The 13,013-nt window shown below is 40.3% G+C and overlaps 1 protein-coding gene across 15 annotated transcripts in view; it reads left to right on the forward strand.

Moving 5' to 3' along the window:
• Positions 1–13,013, forward strand: part of EPB41 (erythrocyte membrane protein band 4.1) — a 200,107-nt gene that overhangs the window by 176,936 nt on the left and 10,158 nt on the right. For 9 of the 15 annotated variants that reach the window (XM_042953637.1, XM_042953632.1, XM_042953631.1 and 6 more), the window contains 2 exons: positions 5,804–6,253; positions 7,474–7,602. In XM_042953637.1, the coding sequence (XP_042809571.1) occupies positions 5,804–6,253; positions 7,474–7,602 (579 nt within the window). Of the gene's footprint in view, positions 1–5,803; positions 6,254–7,473; positions 7,603–13,013 lie in introns of those variants that run through there. The other 6 variants (XM_042953638.1, XM_042953639.1, XM_042953640.1 and 3 more) reach the window with 2 other exon arrangements.

Raw genomic sequence — 13,013 nt, forward strand, 5'->3', positions numbered from 1 at the left:
CAGGAAACAAATGTGTGTGGGAAAAGCGTGGACCCTCCAGAGAAAACTTAATATGCTTTTTTTTTTCTTATGTGGCCAAGTTTTAGGAAGATTTTTAGGATTTATTTTCCTTGTGAGGCTTATAGGATAAGATGCTTTTATAAGCATAACTGTGGTTCTTTCATTGGTCTAATATACAAATACCTTGCTTCAAAAATAACTGAAAAGATGGGGCGCCTGGATGGTTCAGTCGGTTAAGTGTCCGACTTCAGCTCAGGTCATGATCTCACGGTTTGTGAGTTTGAGCCCCATGTTGGGCTCTGTGCTGACAGCTCAGAGCCTGGAGCCTGCTTTGGATTCTGTGTCTCCCTCTTTCTCTGCCTCTCCCCGACTTGTGCTCTGTCCCTCTCTCTCTCTCAAAAATAAGTAAAATGTAAAAAAAAAAAATAACTGAAAAGAAAAAGACTGGGTTGCATTTAATGGGGTGGCAGCAAAATACCTGGGGCACCCATATCTTGCTCTTAACGATGTCTGGGATTTTTAAGTCAAGGGAGACGTCATTTAGAACTCACAAGGGCACATGCCTGCAAAGGTTTGATGATCCTGAGACATAATCCTTCTGAAAAAAAAAAAAAACTTTTCAAGAGAAACCCTTTTGGGAAAAAACTCTTTTCTTCCCCCCAAATAAAATAGTGAATTCTCATACTTAGCAGGAACCATTCACTTTTCAAATAAAATTGAAAATTTTCAAATAGTGTTCTCAATTAAATATTTCTCTAACATTCTTCCTTCTCATATTCCTGAAACCAGTTACATTGCCCAGCAGTACTTTGTACAGGCAACTGGTCTTCCTATTGTAGCGTCTCTCTCCTTCTAGATCCCCCAGCAGTCCAGATAAACAGCATCTACATGAACACCTTTGGATCACAATTAAGTCTCAATTTTGTCAGTTACTGTGGGATGTTCACACAAAGTCCTATATTTGTTCATACCCTGAGAAGATTCCTTTAAAGTTTCCAGGCCCATTTACTGCTTCAGATTCTGTGTCCCCCTCTCTCTCCACCCCACCCCTGCTTGTGCTGTATCTCTGTCTTTCAAAAATGAATAAACATTAAAAAAAATTTCTTTTTAAGTTTCCAGGCCCATTTGGTATATGCAGTTGTGTAGTCTTATATAATCCAGTAGCCTTTGCTGATGGTCATAGCTAAAGGCACAACACTATCAGTTAAAATTCCTCACTTAGGTTATTTGTCAAAGTTTGGGAATCTTATGTCATGGAGATTTTATGTCTTCTTTTTGCCTCAATCTATTCTTCTGGCTTTTCAGACTTATCCTTATTTTTAAAAGTATTAGAGGTGCCTGGGTGGCTCAGTTGGTTAAGCGTCTGACTCTTGATTTTGGCTCAGGTCATGATCTCATGATCTCATGGTTCATGGGTTCGAGCCTGGCATGGGGCTCCGTGCTGACAGTGTGGAGCCTACTTGGGATTCTCTCTCTCCCTCACTCTCTGCCCCACCCCTGCTTTCTTGCTCTTGCTCTGTCTCTCTCTCAAATAAGTAAACTTAAAAAAAAAATTAAAATAAAATAAAAGTGTAGTGTTGGCCACTAAAATCAGGCCCTGCTAAGGGGACTTTGGACAGTCTTTGTACTTCTTAAGAGTATAGTCAGGTTTGGTGTATATTGTTTTGAACATAATAGGACGTGTCCTCTGGTCCTACTTCAAGTAAATACTTTGTTGCCAGGGGAAGAAATGGGCTTTAGAACCAGAAACCAACTTGAGTTTAAACCCTAGCTTTGTCACTTAACTAGCTCTGAGTTGTTTAACCTCTCCATTTCTTCATCTATAAAATAGAGATAGTGACTACTTCATAGTGAGGTTGTCGAAAATTAAGTGAGAAAACGTGTTAAAGTGACTAGCTCAGGGGTGCCTGGTGGTTCAGTCAGTTAGGCATCTGACTCTTGATTTCTGCTCAGGTCATGATCTCAGGGTTCATAAATTTGAGCCCTGCGTCGGGCTCTGCGCTGACAGTGAGGAACCTACTTGGGATTCTTTCTCTCCCTCTGTCTCTGCCGTTCTCCTGCTCTCTCGCTCTCTCTCAAAATAAATAAACTTTAAAGTGACCAGTGCAATACCTGGCATGTGGTGAACATGAATAACACTTTCCTCTTATTTTACTGGTATAGGAGATAAAATGCTGGACTAGACAGTGGGTCTGGTCAAGTTAGCCACTTTTTATGTTCTTTCTGAACACACTTTTTCAGTTTTTGAATAGCACGAGACCAGACAGAAGTTCTCAAGTCACCTGGATTTATTGAATATACTTTTGACAAGTTTTACTGAATATCTATTATGTGACAAAAACTGAACAAAAGAGATACAGAACTAAGTAACATAGGAAGTCCTTATCTCCCTCAACACACCCAAGGAACTCACAGTCTAATGGGAAAAATAGATTACTAAACCAGTAATAACAAGGTGCAATAGGAACAAAAGAGGAATAATATCTAACCATTCTTTAAGCAGCCAGTGGGGAGACTTCCAGAAGAACTGATACTTAAGCTGAGCATGGACTTCCAGGCAAAAGGAAAAATATTGACAATATTTGCAAGGGCAGGGAGGCAAAAGCAATCATGCCCTGTACTAGGAACTGCAAATAGTTTTGAATTAATGGAAAGAAGGATGTCTGTGAAGGTGCAGCACAGTGAAGCTGGAAAGAGAGGCAGGAGTCATATTTTAAAGTATTTTCTATGTTGGGGCACCTGGGTGGCTCAGTTGGTTAAGCATCTGATTCTTGGTTAAATAAAGTATTTTCTATGTCTTACTAAAGGGTCTGAGCTTTAACCAGAAGACAGTGAAGAACCACTGAAGGATTTTTGTTTGTTTTATTTTATTTTATTTGAAGGGGTTTAAGCTGCAGAATAGAGTTTGCAATGTTTCATTTTAGAAATAAATGCTTTAGCAGCAGAATAGAGGATGTGTTCAAGGAAGGTTTGAGATGAGAAAGAAGGAAGGAAAAAAGCAAAGAAGAAAAACTGTTCATGGCATTAGTAGTAAGGTAGGTGTGGCATTACAAGAGCCTGAATGAAGGTAGTAAAGGAGGGAATAGAAACAAGCACGTAGATAAGGGCGATATTAAAATGGAATGGAAATGACTTGATTGAGTAATCTCTGGGGGTTGGTGGATGTGTGTACGAAAGGCATTGAAGATGATTTCAGGATTCTGGCATGGAAGACTGGATGGATGGTGGTGCCGTTTACCAATATAATAGAAATGATGAAAGAAGTGGGGGTGGCAGGTCCAGGCAGCAGCAGAGATGAGTTTAGATTGGGGCATATTGCATTCCATATGGCTGGGAGCATGTCCAGTAAGTAGTTGGCTGTGTCCAAGAGATCTGGACAACAGAGCCAACTGGGAGGTTGATCTGACCATATGTAAAAATGCTCTAATTAGTGATATAACCTGTTATCAATTTTCCTTTTATTTCTAGTGACTAACACTTATTAAGTGATCAGTGAATATTTGTTGTTATTACTATGGCTGCAGCTTTTAGCTGTGGTCCACTGTATATATGCTTTGAAACAACTGATTGCTCAAATTTTACTCAACAGTAGGCAGCTTTGGACCAGGTGTTGCTGGCCTAAGCAATGTTTATTCACAAATGGCTTCTTGATGACAGACCACCACGTGTCACTTATACCTATTGGTATAAAATAGGCTCTTACTTGTTTATCTTAGGTATTTTCCTGGTTATAAGTCATCCTCAGTTGTGACAAATTTGTTTGGAAAAGCCATGAAGTTTTTCTCCATGTGAGTGGGTTTGGATATGCTCTTCACATTGCTAGAAGTAGCATATAGCAATTTGAGAAAGCCTATTTGTTTATTACCAGCTGATCTATTTTTGGACAGCTCTAACAGCTTGTCTGACTCCAAAGAAATGGTGAGATAAATGCCCTAGAAAGTAATACAGTGTGTAAATAATAACAACAAATTTATTTTAGTGTCCCCAGACCTTACTATTATAGGAGCTTAGAATGTTGGTTGAATTAAGTGAATCTATCTGGTACTTTAGAATTTACCAAGTGCTAGGGGCACCTGGGTGGCTCAGTCGGTTAAGCTTCTGACTTCAGCTCAGGTCATGATCTTGTGGTTCGTGAGTTCGAGCCCTGCATTGTGTTCTGTGCTGACAGCTCAGAGCCTGCTTCAGATTCTGTCTCCCTCTCCCTCTGCCCCTCCCCTGCTCACAAACTGTCTGTCCGTCTGTCTCTCTCTCTCAAAAATAAATAAACATTAAAAATTGAAGAAAAAAAAAAGAATTTACCAAGGGCTTTCACATTTATTATCGTATTTGATCTTCAGACCCCATGAGTCAAACCAGGTGTTATTCTCATTTTAAATAGGAGGATATTCAAATACTCTTAGCAAGATTTTGTGTATCTCTGATTCATCTGCAGACAGAGGCAGTTTCTGTTGTCATCTCTCAGTCCTGTTTTTCATGCCCTAAGTAATATTCAAATCAGTCCACAAAAGACCTGCCTAATTGAAATTCAACTTGTACCACTCTGAGATGCTCTTGAGTTGACTGTTTCAAGATGGCTTAGAAGTGAAGTTGGACTGAGGTTTCTCGAGCAGTGCATCCTTTCTTGCCTTAATAGGGCACTGGTTTGTATTCATCACAATGTAGGTTGGTTTACAAGTTAAGGACTAGCAGTGGTTTTTTAAAAAATATATAATATATGTAACTAACATGATTTGAGTACGAAAATGTGTAAGCTGAACCAGGAATGTGTCATTTACTCCAGGAATACCTTTTTAAAAGAGTCCTTTTCAGTTATTAAGTTGCTAGGTGGTATGGAATATGGTAAGTTGATCTGAACCAAAATTTCAGGCCTAAGTGGCTTTCTGGTAAGCACACGCAGATGTTTACTTTTATGACATTTGGCTTCTGTCAGACTATTCGTTTTTCAAATGACTCATATTCGTTTTTTACTGATGTGAATTCCTTCCCTTCTACCCACAGCAACTTTCTTTAAACTTTAGGATTATGTGCATCCACGGTGATGTTATCTTGTCATCCACGTTCTCTTGGAAGTACTTATTTTAGATCTTTTTCCTGTGGTGTGAGGCATTTAGCCCAGGAGGGAACTGTTTCCAGGACTTACTTCTCTTAGGGGTTGGAGATATGTCATTCATCTATGAAGAAATATATCTCAGCTGCTGGGTCACTGTTTACAGTGAAGAAACACTTCACTATTTTTGATATTTACTGTCATGACAGTGGTTACATTAAGTTCGTTCTGGATGTATTGAACCTTTTAGTTTAAAGTCAAGATGTTAGCTTCTCCCTCAGGGGCTAATGTGATGGTATTTACGGCTTGGAGATATGAGACATTTTTCAACCTGATCAGGCTACTGGAGAGTATCTTTTGATTGGCTCACAAATTGCACAGTTCCCTGTGCATAGTAATGAGTTAGGTATTTAGGAATAGCAAAGTAACTCTTTTAAGTATGAAGAGTATGTGTTATACAGGGACGATCACAGTAATACAAAGTGCTCGGTACTCTGTGAGGCACATCGCAATTATTTCACGGGTTACCAGTGTTCTAGAAATACGACCAAAATGAGGTTGGAACTGCTTAAGCCATGGATATGTTTAGTGAACAGCAGTTTTTCCTTTTGGCTACCTCAGGAGCTAAGATTCTTGGTTTGTATTCGTAGTAATATTTTTTAGACCTCTTAAAAATCATTGTTGATTCTCAGAGTTCACAATATTCCCCACTTATTCCTAATCTTCTTGCTTTTGTATGTGTTCATTCATTTGTAGAATATAAACGGCATTCGCACAGAGGAGGTGGCTGCCGTGACAAAGGGGCCATCTACCAGCCCTGACTCTGAATGGGATGGTCCCAAGCATTCACTAATTCCTAGTAAGAGCCAAATGACCACCCCGTCGGAGTCTCCACAAAGCTTTGAGTTTGGCTCCCTCTCCATAAGCAGCAAGGAGACAGAAGAGAAGGAGCAGGGAGCAGCTGGCTATCTTGATATTAAGGAAATGCCGGGAGGCTCAAGTGGGGAATGTATAGGAGTGGAGGAACAGGCCGGTGTCTTACGGTTCTCAGTATCACCAGCTTCCTCTCAGCTGCAACTTGGTGAAAAAAAGGCAGAGAGTAGTGAAGAACATGTTACACCAGGAGAGCCACTTGGAAAGCACAATGGATCATTTCTTGACTCTCGTGTGGGTAACCAGTTCCCCACCCTCATTCGAAGTTTCCAGGTAGTAACCATTTCAATGATGCAGGTCTAATGACTCACTTTGGGAGAGGGCCAGAATCTGCTGTGTGGAGGAGGTGGTGGTGGTGGTGATGATGAGGGCAGTGGCCTCTCTGCTTTCTTCAGAATCACAGAATAAAATTAAAGCCCTCGATTACTACAGATAAATGTATTCAGAGGGATTAACTCCGTGGCTAGAAATGCTTTCTCCCCTGATGACGTAACAAAATTCTTGGGGGTGAATTCCAGCTGTTTATCTTTATGAAGCTGGTGTAAGTGGCTTCCTCTTTCCCTTGTTCAAGTATGGGCTACATAAAGAGGTGAATTTCTGAGACTTCCATGATGAAGAGCCATTAAGTGTTCGGAGGCCATGCTCAAAAGATTCAAATACTCTTAATTAAAAGAAGCAACTGATTTTTGTTTATGTGCTTTCAGACCCCAAATAATGATTTATGCATCGCAGCCGCATAGTATAGCCCACCACTCCCACTGACCCCACTCACAAGGACTTCCGTGCTCATAGGCACTAATCTCCTATGCTAAGGTGGATGGCCACTTACCTTTATCACAATCAAGTGGTAGTTTTAGGGTGATTCATAGACTTTGGAAGGGGAGCTGATGGACAAGAAGCCTTTGATATTCTACTAATGTTCATTCTTCTGAAATTCTGAGATTAATCACCAGGTGGTGGTAGAAGTGATTATTTTCTTTCCAGTTTTCCAAATACTGTTTTTCTTCTCAAGAACTCCAAAGTGAATGTCTGACATTGATTTGAAAGAAGTTGATGAATTCCAGGATAATGCACTCCAATGCCACTGCTGTTTCATGTACCATTTGTAGTTAGTGGAGGAAATGCGACCGATTTTCTTAATTATAATGGCACAGTCACAAGGACAAACAAAAGTGACTGCTGTTTGGCAAACAGTTTTATATTCAAATTCTGAAGGTCAGTCTAAAGTGTTTCATATCACCGATCATAACTGTCTGATCTTACAGCTTTCCATTAAGCATATGAAAATGATTACAGTAATGCTGTTTTTTAATATCCCTCATGATTGGACACCTTGTCAAGGCTACTTTGGAATAGTGTCCAAGTCTCGGGCAGAGACTGAGCTAGCCCTTTGCTTGATTACAGCTACCACTTTGATCAGATCAATGTCAGAAGATTAGTTCTCTGTAGCCTTCAGAAGACTCTGGTAACTCTGTTTCTTTACTGCTTCACAGCCTCCCCTGGTGAAGACTCAGACTGTCACCATCTCAGATACTGCCAGTGCTTTGAAAAGCGAAATCCCAACCAAAGATGTCCCTATTGTTCACACTGAGACCAAGACCATCACTTATGAGGCTGCCCAGGTAGGACATGGTGTGATGTTTCAGAAGCCAAGACTGAAGTAAACACAATAAATAACCTTCTTTCTTTACAGAGTCTCTAATTATTTGCTGCAAATAATGCTGGGCTTTTCTGGGGTAATTCTTTTTAGAAGAGATTACTGATCTAAGGATATCCCAAAGTACTTCATTAAAAGCGAAGTTGTCTTGCGTCTGTTTGCTGATATCCACCCAATTCAATTAGGGAAGGCAGTCTGTGTAATGGTTAAGAACATGGGCTTTGGATCAAACAAAGTGGAGCTTCTCCACTTCAGTTACTGCAAGTGATTGAATGTCTCTGAGCCTTGATTGGCCCCTCCCCTTCTTCCTCCACCCCGCCCATGATGTTAATATCTGCCTCATGATTTTATTATGAAGATTATATAAGATACATACTGTATGAACTTGACTTGAGCATCATGCCTGCAAGTGTAAATAAGTAACAGCTATGATGATTATCATTTATTCCAATTAAATTTAAAACCACACAAGAATTGGGGTACCTGAGTGACTCAGTCAGTTAAGTGCCTAAATCTTGATCTCAGCTCAGGTCTTGATCTCAGGGTCTCGCACAAGAATTTAAGTATTCACAATTTTTATTTAAATAGAAATTTTGTATACTTTTAGCAAAATTTCTCCTTCATTGTTGGTAATTTGAATGAGCTAAGAGTTGCTTTATGTTGAATCAGGTTTTTTCCCTTTTTTTTTTTTTTTTGATTCACAGAAGCCAAAAGTTAGAAAAAGTTTTCCCTCTATAAACTGATAAGCAAATATAAGCAGATATTTGTTGAGTGCATTTATGTATTAGGTCAAAGCAGTCTACAAGGTAGACAGAGGATCTGTCTGGAACTTTGGTTATAGTTGTCAGAAACAGACAACAAAACACATAAACAAGTGTATAAATTTCAGACATGGTAAATGCTATAAAGAAACTAAAATAGGGTAAAGAGTTAGACAATACGAGGGGCACCTGGGTGGCTCAGTCAGTTAAGCATCCGACTTGTGATCTTGCTCAGGTCATGATCTCACGGTTGGTTTTTTGTTGTTGGTTTTTTTTAATTTTTGTGTCTTTATTTTGAGAGAGAGACAGAGTGTGAACAGAGGGAGGGGCAGAGAGAGAGAGAGGGAGACACAGAATCTGAAGCAGGCTCCAGGCTCTGAGCGGTCAGCACAGAGCCCGACATGGGGTTCAAACTCACGGACTGTGAGATCATGACCTGAGCCAAAGTCGGGCGCTCAACTGACTGAGCCACTCAGGTACCCCTAAAATTTTTTTTTTTAACGTTTATTTATTTTTGACAGAGAGAGAGGGAGACAGAGCATGAGCAGGGAGGGGCAGACAGAGAGGGAGACACAGAATCCGAAGCAGGCTCCAGGCTCTGAGCTGTCAGCACAGAGCCCGACGCGGGGCTTGAACGCACAGACCACGAGATCATGACCTGAGCCAAAGTCAGAAGCTCAATCAACTGAGCCACCCAGGTGCCCCATGATCTCACGGTTTTTAAGATCAAGCCTCAAATAATGCTCTCCACCGACAGCGGGGAGCCTGCTTGGGATTCTCTTTCTCTCTCTATGCTCCTCCCTTACTTGCACACACTCTCTTTCTGAAAATAAAATAAATAAACTTAAAAAAAAAAGAATTAGACAATATGAGATTGTATGAAAGGTTGTTCCTGTGGGGCTGGCATAGTCAGGAAAATCCTGTCTGAGGAGGCCACATTTTGGTTGAAGCCTGCATGACAGGAATGAGGCAGCTGTGCGAAGCTCTGGCTGAGTGATTTCCCCTAAATCCTTATGGTTAATTCTCACACTATGAACTGGATGAAGATATCCCTTTTAGCAAACAGTGTCACTTGCCGATTAAAAGCATGTGCTTTGCAATTAGACAAACAGAAATTGTATCCTAGCTCAACCACATACTAGCTGGATAACTTTAAACAAGTCGCTAATCTCTCTAACCCTCTGTTTTCTTGGCTGTAAAATGGGGCTAATATCACATTCCATTGCAAGATTTGAGGGAGGATTAAGTAAAATGATGTCTGCACAGTGTTTGGCACATTCATGGATGTTCAGTTAATGTTTGTATGCTTCCCTCTTCTCTCTTGTGGTCTAGAGTGTGGAATTCGAGTTTGATAAATAATGAAAGGCTGCTTAAAGTGTTTGAGCAGTGGTGGTAAAGCAACATCATTGAAGCATGATTTCTGGAAGATGATTCCTAAAGCTGTGTGCTGAATATTTTAAAGTCGGGGGATGCCTGGAGACAGGAATATGACTAGAGCTAGTCTGGGGAGATGCTTATAAAGAACTGAAGTGTAGCTGGAGGAAATGAGAGAAAGAACTGTGTCAAGAGAGACAGAAATGAATGAATAGGACTTGGCAGTGCAGGGGGTTGAAAAAGGAAGGAATAGGAAATTACTTTAAGATTGTGCATGTTATTAACCAGAGGATGTAAGAATTACTTTCATATGGTAGGAAACTCTTTAAATTGTCATTGCCATGGAAACAACCTAACTAGCCACCAGTAGGGAACAGGTTAAATAAATTATGATATATACAATTAATATAATTCGGCACAGCTATTAAAAAAAGCTTCTGATGGAAATAATCTGTGTAATAAGTTAATAGATTAAAAAGCATAGTGGAATGTGGTATAAATAATATGCTGTTTATAGGAGGGAAAGAGGAGGCTCATATATGAATATATTATCTCTGAATGAATGAGTACTCAAAAAAAAAAAAACCCCAAAAAGCAGTGGTGGCCTCGATGAAGGATCTGGGACTACAGGACTGTGGTCAGGAGTGGGAGGAGACTGACATTTCATCTTGTTCCATTTTGAAGTGAATTTTGTAGCATATGCATGAAAGTTGTTAGGGCCAACCTGCACACAGAAGCCCACGTGGTTTGAGTGTAGCCCCTGTAAAAAAAGGAAAAGGAAGCAGTCATTTTAGGTTTTTGTTTTTTGCTTTTGTTTTTGTTTTTGAGAGAGTGTATGTGTGTGCATGCAAGTGGGAGAGGGGCAAGGAGAGTGGGAAGGAGAATCTCAAGCTGTCAGGGTAAAGCTTGATGCAGGGCTCAATCCCATGACCCTGGGATCATGACCTGAGCTGAAATCAAGAGTTGGGACACTTAACCAACGGAGCTACCCAGGTGCCCCAGGAAGCAGTCATTTTAAAATATATTCACATGTAGGAGAAATACAGAGGCAACATCATGTGCTAGAGAAAGCGTGTGGGCTTTGGAGTTAGACTTGGATCTTAATTCCAGCACTTGCTGGTTTTGTGACCTTTGGTAAGTCACTTAAACTTTTTGAGTCTTAGCTTTCTCGTCTGAAAAATGTATTTATAAGGTTATTAAGGTAAAGATAATATTTGCCTGGCGTATAGTAGGTATTAAAAAATGGTAGCTATTGCTATATTGTATTGTTATATATCTACCTTTATTTCATTTTAATTAGGCTTAAGACAGTCGGCCAAAATACAAATCACTTCTCATTACTCATGCTAGACAGCAGAGTAGAGTGGGGAAAGTACTGACTTTACAATCAAATTTCCTGGGTTTAAACCTGCTCCATCACTTACTAGTGTGCAATCAAGTTAATCACTCTGTGCCTCAGTTTCCTCATTTGTAAAATGGAGCTAATAATAGTTCCACCTCCTAGGGTTGTTACAAGGAACGAGTTAATGTGCACTTCAAATTAAGTTGTCACTGGGGTGCCTGGTTGGCTCAGTTGGTTAAGTATCTGACTTTGGCTCAGGTCATGATCTCACGGTTTGTGGGTTTGAGCCCTGTGTCAGGCTCTCTCTGCCCCTTCCCTGCTCCTGCACACACTGTCTTACTGTCTCTCTCTCTCAAAATAAATAGATAAACATTAAAAAAAAAAAAAAACTTAGGTACAGGGAAATGCACAGATTTTAAGTGTTCAATTTGATTGATTTCCACAGATGTATATTCCTGTGTGACCAGACACATTTGGGATACAGAACATTTCCATTACTCCTGAAACCCTCTTCAACTCTTCTAGTTGCTTCCTACCCCTCTAGGCAGCTACTGCTTTGATTTCTATCACCTTAGCTTAATTTTACCTGTTCTTGGATTCCATATAAATGGAAGTATACAGTAGTACACTTTTGTGTCCGAACATGGGTTTTGTTTGTTTGTTTGTTTGTTTGGTTCATCAAAGTTATATGAGTCTGTAGTTTGCTGTTTTTTATTGTTGAATAGTATCCCATTGTTTGAGTGTGCCACAATTTGTTTATCCTTTCCTTTGTTGATGGACATTTGAGTTGATGCCAGTTTGGAGCAAATGTGAATAAAGATACTGTAAACACTCATGTGCAGGTCTTTGTGTAGACATATGTCTTCACTTATCTTGGGTAAACACCTAAGAGTGGAATTGCTAGGTCATAGGATAAATGGATGTTTAACTTTATAAACGGCTGTCAAAGCCACCATACCATTTTAAGGAAACATTGGTTAAAGGGTCAAAGGAAAGAGACCACTTGTGGGAAGAGTATAAGTCAGAAATCATAACAAAGTCTCCTCCATCTTCCACTTCTTCAGAGACAGAAAGCAGGGAGGCAGTTGGTGGGAAGTAGAAAAATACGATAGAGTCACAGATTTAGTAGAGGTGGAGCTCTCAAAAAGGTTTAGCCCTCCTGACACACAAATTTATATTCTTTTTAAAAAAATGTATTTATTTGGAGAGAGAGAGAGAGAGGGAGGGAGGGAGTGAGGGAGGAAGGGCAGAGAGAGAGAGAGAGAGAGAGAGGGAGGGAGGGAGTGAGGGAGGAAGGGCAGAGAGAGAGAGAGAGAGAGAGGGAGAGAGAATCCCAAAGAAGGCTCTCTGCTCTCAGTGAGGAATCTGATGTGGGGCTTGATCTCCCAGACCGTGAGATCATGACCTGAGCCGAAATCAAGGGTCAGAGGCTTAACCTTAAGACTGAGGCATCAACAAGCACACCCAAATTTATATTCTTATAATCATGTATAAAGTACTTCTATGATCTCTTTAGATCTGCACAATAATGCCATGGTGGGGGCAGAGCCCATCTTACAGTATTGCCTGTTATAGACGAGAAAACTAAAGCTCAGAGAAGAGAGAAGGACTTGCCCAAAATCCCATAGCTAGTTAGGTCTGAGCTGGGACCCAAACCTCAGTCTTCAGACCAAAAGTTTTCTGGCCCTAACTTCTAGTGCAAACGTTTATTGCCTATAGAACCTTGACAAATTATTGAACTTCTCTGGCCCAACTAACTAAGTTAACAGTTGCGTTGTGTGCTTGGCACATAGTAGAAGTACAATAAATAATAGTTTAGTTCGAATCTAAGGTAGATAAGTGGGTCTGGGCTGAAGAAAGTGTTAGCGAACGAGCCAGCAATATACCTAGCATGGTGCT

This window comes from Panthera leo, chromosome C1, assembly GCF_018350215.1.
Source record: "Panthera leo isolate Ple1 chromosome C1, P.leo_Ple1_pat1.1, whole genome shotgun sequence".
Classification (NCBI taxonomy): domain Eukaryota; kingdom Metazoa; phylum Chordata; class Mammalia; order Carnivora; family Felidae; genus Panthera; species Panthera leo.